This window comes from Acomys minous, assembly GCF_964271855.1.
Source record: "Acomys minous genome assembly, chromosome: 7".
In the NCBI taxonomy this organism is placed as follows: Eukaryota; Metazoa; Chordata; class Mammalia; order Rodentia; family Muridae; genus Acomys; species Acomys minous.
Window position 1 is genome coordinate 83,460,787 of NC_140488.1, and position 5,603 is coordinate 83,466,389.

Here is a 5,603-nt window from a genome sequence, read left to right on the forward strand (position 1 = left end):
AACTTCAACAAACTAAGGGCTGAAATATGAGAAGTTCCAGCCTCTTCCCTTTAGAATGTGTGTATACTTGCCTAGAGTTATGTGAGAGGCTAAGTCTGGCTGGTGAAGGGAAGATATATATTACCACCCTTTGTATGTGACAACATAACTTCTATGCTGGCATCTCTGCTTAGTACTTTAGCTTTCCCATCACATCCCTTTCTTAGTACTTCTGTCTCTTACAAGGGGCACTGAAAGACAGTGACCAAGGGTTGCAAATCATGTGGCATTTTCCTAGAAACATCACATATAAGTCACAGGATTCTTAGGAATGAGAAACAAAGCAACAACTAAGTACCTCTTAATAAAAGAAGTCATCTTGATGGAGAGAAATTTTTTTTTTCTCTGAAAGGGTGAGGTCAGGCTATTAGGCTATCATCCCATTGCTCAATGTCCAGGTCTCTGAATGGCATAAGAGTTGTGTTCTACATGTGTGGTGTGAAATTGGAGGAGCATCTTGCTGTGATCATCTTCTTTCATTATTTTACTCATTTATAAAATCTTCAAGTATTGGCTATATTTAGTAGAATGATAGTATCCAGACAGCATGAAGGAACAGACCAGGCAAAACTGATTACTGGGAAGTAAGTTCCAGTTAGAAAGGTATAAGAAGCTCTGGTGTGCTCTTACATGGTAGGGTGATTAACTGCAATTTGAAAAGGCTGTAAGAAATTATTTTGAATGATTTCACCATAAATGAATATGTTTAATCAGATTTAAACCTTAGATTTATACAAAGAAGCATTACATGGCTCCCTTAATATTTCATTGTTTATTTTTATATTGAATTAAAAATAAATTTACGTAGTAACATATTAATTACTTTTTTACTGCTGTGATAAAATACCATGACCAAAACCAATATAAGGAAAATAATTTATTTTGGCTTATGGTTCCAAAGGAGGAAGAATTTATCAGGGAGAAGGGCATGACTGCAAGTATCAGAAGCCCAGAGATGTTATCTCCATGAAAATGTAAAAAACAGTGGAGGTAAATTGGAAGTGGGAGTAAGGCAAAAACTCTCAAAACCTGTCTCCAGTGAGAAATTTCCTATAGGAAATCAGTACCTCTGCATAACCTACCCAAACAGTGCCACAAATGTGGCATTTCAGTTCTTTGTTTTGTTTTGGTTTTTGTCTTTTGAGATAGGGTTTCCGTGTGTAGCCTTGGCTGTCCTGGATTCGCTTTATAGACCAGGCTGGCCTCGAACTCACAGAACTCCCTGAGTACTGGGATTACAGGAATGTGCCACCATGCCTGGTTGAGTTCTGTGTGTATGAGAGAGAGAGGCAGGGGAAGGAGAGAGAGGAGGGAGGGAGAGAATCATCAAATAAAAATATTGGTTTGAGATTTTGAGACTTAGGACTAAAAATGGGTGTGTGTGTCTTCTTCCTTAATAGGAACAAACACAGAATGACTACTCTGAAGGTCCTAGATCTCAGAAAACTAAGACATTGGAGAGTTTAATCTTATGTTCATTGAGTCACCTTGGCCAATATTGACACTCTGCTATCAGAAAGTGAAGGATGTGACCAGACAAGAAGACTTAGGAAGAAAAAAAAGTCAGTCTCTGACAATCATTATGGTGATATGGTTCTGAGTAAGGCCTTAGGCCACCCTCTGCCCTTAGAACTTAGAGGACCATGTAAAGTCCCACCCTGTCGGAAGTCTCAGAATTCCTGAGCATTAGTGACAGGATATGACATATTTTCTCCTATTGTGACACAAGGGGAGTTGTGATTCAGCTTTCGTGTATGTTGCTAAGGCCTAAGAGTTCAGCTTACGAATTCTGCTAGGTTTGTTCAGAGGCCACTGACTGTATTCTGACAATTAGGAGAATCATATACTTCTTAACAGTGAGTATTTCATTGACTCTATCCCTTATTAGCTGCCTCTGGAGAGATGGGACAGGAATAGACAGCAAATAACCTCTTATTATCTCAGCCATGGGGAGCTCAGAGTGGTTCTGTCTTCACTATGAGAGCAAAGTGTTAAAATGAGCTTGACCCCATACCAGACATGAAAGGGATGATTGAAGGGAGAGTTTACAGCAGCTAAATAAATGGTATAACACAATCTAACGTTGATCTAGGTTCTGCCCTTGGAGACTCAGAGTGGGGTTGTGAAGCTCTAACCCTCATTACTATTGTAGCAAGTGAGCTGAGGTGATATCAGTAAACTTAATGGGAAGCCACAATTGAAATGAGAATATAGGTGTCCTTAAGATCTTGGTGCTCATGTAATGACTCTTAAAAAGCTCTAATTACCCCCAGAGAGTCCAAGACAGGAAATCTTCTCTTCTGAGCTAGTACTACAGAGTTCTTCTGAATGGCAATGACAAACTAAAGAACCCCTTTACTTTCCTTGTCTTAGTATCCAAGGAGTTTTATCATGAGAGCAACAGAAAAACAAATGGTTCCCAAGTTCTACCACCAGCTGATGACTGAGGCACTGCCTACAGGAAGCAAACTAATGTCTATTCTTTTTCAGGTTTCTGAATACATCAGGGTGATTGGGTGGACAGCACCACAATGGATTCCTTAAAATGCACCACAGCACACTGCAAATGCGATATGCCTTAAAAGATATGGTATAGTTTGCATGCTGAATGTCTATACATCCCACCAATATCACTCATATATCAGATACTCATCTCTTGTTCTCTTACTTATGCTCCTAACAACTCCTTCTTACTGCAGCCACCATGCCCAGGAGTCAAAAGAATAAGCAACGTCGGAAGAATAAGAGCCACAATCAAAAGAAAGGCCCTCATGAAGGAGATGATTCTCAGGATAACAAGGGAGCACAGAAGAGTGCAGCAGTGGAAGAAAAGCCACCCTCCTCTTCCTCTGCTGTGATTGAGCGGATTACTGAGAAGCTACCTGCTTCTGAATCAAGTAGTGACACTGAGTGGCCTTCCTGTATACCGTCTCCCGTCGCTATTTCTGATGATGATAAAGCATTGGATAAGGGCAATTACTGCTGTTGTGGAAGGAACTTAGTTTCCTCAGAATATCAACCCTGCTGTGATAATGCATGCAAAAATTGCCTAGAAATGTATGTGACTTTAGTGGAGCAGACTGTACTCTACAAATATAAAATGAAGCAACCTGTTACCAGAAAAGATTTATTAAATGTTATCAACCCAAAGTACCTATACAAATTTGATGAGATATTTAAGAGAGCTTCTGAAAATATTGAAATTGCGTTTTCAGTTAATGTAGTCGAAATTGACCCAGATAATCACATTTATGATGTAGTCAGCAAGTTAGAACTCCCCAATAAAGGAAGGGTTTGTCCTGGGAGGGGTTTCCCCAAAACTGGTCTTCTTTTGACTATGCTGGCTATGATTTTAATGAAAGGTACCTCTGTTGATGAGGAGGAGGTCTGGAAATTCCTGAATATTATGCAAGTGTACCCAGGGAGGAAACATTTCATCTATAGAGAGCCGCGGAAACTCATCACTCAAGATTTTGTGAAACTGAAGTATTTGGAGTACCAGCAGATACCCAACAGTGATCCTCCACGCTATGAGTTCCTATGGGGTCCAAAAGCTTGTACTGAATCTACCAAGATGAAAGTCCTGGAATTTATGTCTAAAGGCACTTCCACTAAACCTAGTATTTTCTCAGTAGTATGTTCATCAACTTTGAGAGAAGAAGCTCAGAAATCCAAGGAAAATGCTGGATCCAGTCCTGGCACTAAAGCAAGAGCCAGGGCCAAACCATCACCAAATACATAGAGTTCTTACACCTCTGTAAATTACGAGACTTTACCTTCCAGCAAATAAATACGACGTCACAATTGAGTTTTTCTTAGAAACAAGAAACAAGAAAAACAAAATAATAGGGAATGAAATATCAATTAATAAATAATGTCCAGTGAGTATTTAACTCGTCTGTTTTCGTCTTTTGTTACATAAAATTAAATGTTTTATACATTGATAGGTTTAAATTATTAAATATTAAAAGGTATTACATCTTAAGAAATTAGGCCCTATTTTTATTTTTAGACAGGGTTTGTCTGTGTAGCTTTGGCTGTCCTGGACTTGCTTTGTAGACAAAGCTGACCTTGAACTCACAGAGATATGCCTGACTCGGTCTCCCTGAATGTTGGGATTACAAGTGTGCACCCCTGCACTTGGCCATTCAGTATACTTTATAAGGCCAAGTATCAACTCTGTATCTGCTTTTTGAGATACAGAGAAGTAAGTCTAGCTTTTGCCCGTAGAATTTTAGAAACAGAAGCTAGAAGAAAAATATTTAGATGTCCCTCTGTAACTTTCACGGGAGTGGGAAGAAACAGTTTGAAGGTTAAATTCTTAAGGCAAAACAGTTTGAATTTTAGGAAATTTCAAAGCAATACAGTGTGATATAATTAGAAATTATGCACCATGGTGAGCAACTGGTTAACAGAGGCCAGACTTCGGGACTATGCATTCCAGTGTTGAGAGAAAAAATATTTAAATGGAAAACTGAACTGTAAGAAAAGACCTATAATCAAGGTCAAATATTATACACTACTATGCCATTGATGAAAGCAGTAAGACATTAAAAGGGTCTATGTGAAAGTTTTCATTTATACTCTCATTCTATGAAAAATTCCTTTACAAAACAAATCCTTTCCTCTAGGGAACCAGGAGCATCTTATTTCTTTCTAAGTGCTGAATATATTTATCTTATTATCAAACGGGAGAAACCACAACTCACTATATTGAAAAGGCATTCTGGCGAAGACTAATTGAGGGTAGTTTGTAAATTTCAAATGGTTGGCCAGATTTTATAAGTAAAAATGAACATAAAGGTAGTCTGGGTAGACAGGTAGGGGGAATATACTGAAGGATTTGATTGTGTAAGATAATTTGCCACATTCAAATTATATAACAAGTGAAAGTGTAAGAAAAATGTAATTTTGTGTCCTAAAGCCCATTTTAGAATCTTTTAGTACTATCTGTGTGTCTTTGATTTTCTTATAGTTATCCTGGTTGAAAAAAGCTACCATATAATAGGGCTGAATTGACTGGATAAAATAATTATATCTGCCATTTATTAAGCACAAAATGTTTTCTAGTCATCATGGCAGACATACACAGGAATATAATTATCCCATAAAACATTTTATTTAATGATATTTCTGTAACAGTTTTTATTTCCTGATGTTCTGGAGGCTAGTATCTCCAAGATTAAAGTATTAGCATATTTTGTACCTCATAAAGTCCCCATTGCAGACTACCTCATTCTTGATGCTCCTCCACATGGTTTAGAGATTGAGACAAAAGAATTTTCAGTCTGCTCTTACTTGGGTGCTAATTCCAATGTAAGTACTTCACCCACATGGCTACATTCAAGCACAATCTACTTCCAAAAGCCTTCCTTAATACTATTTTCATTAAAGGTTGTTTTTTAACCATGTAAGCTGGTTAAAGTTGCATAGACTTTGAATCAAGCTGCTTAGGAGGCTGACACAAAAGGATTATAGGATTGAAGCTTGCTTGACCTACTCAGCACATTCAAGGTCCCTCCAGGTAAATTACCATGACAATCTATAAACACTGAAAAATTTTA

General features: G+C 37.9%; 1 protein-coding gene across 1 annotated transcript; it reads left to right on the plus strand.

The window, feature by feature from the left end:
* The first annotated feature begins 1,779 nt into the window (after positions 1-1,779).
* Positions 1,780-3,919, plus strand: LOC311601614 (melanoma-associated antigen B5-like). The gene is made up of 3 exons (XM_084789166.1): positions 1,780-1,895; positions 2,530-2,622; positions 2,737-3,919. Exons 2-3 carry the CDS (start codon positions 2,585-2,587, stop codon positions 3,779-3,781), a joined length of 1,083 nt encoding a protein of 360 aa, XP_084645292.1. The 5' UTR covers positions 1,780-1,895; positions 2,530-2,584; the 3' UTR covers positions 3,782-3,919.
* The last annotated feature ends 1,684 nt before the right edge of the window (positions 3,920-5,603 follow it).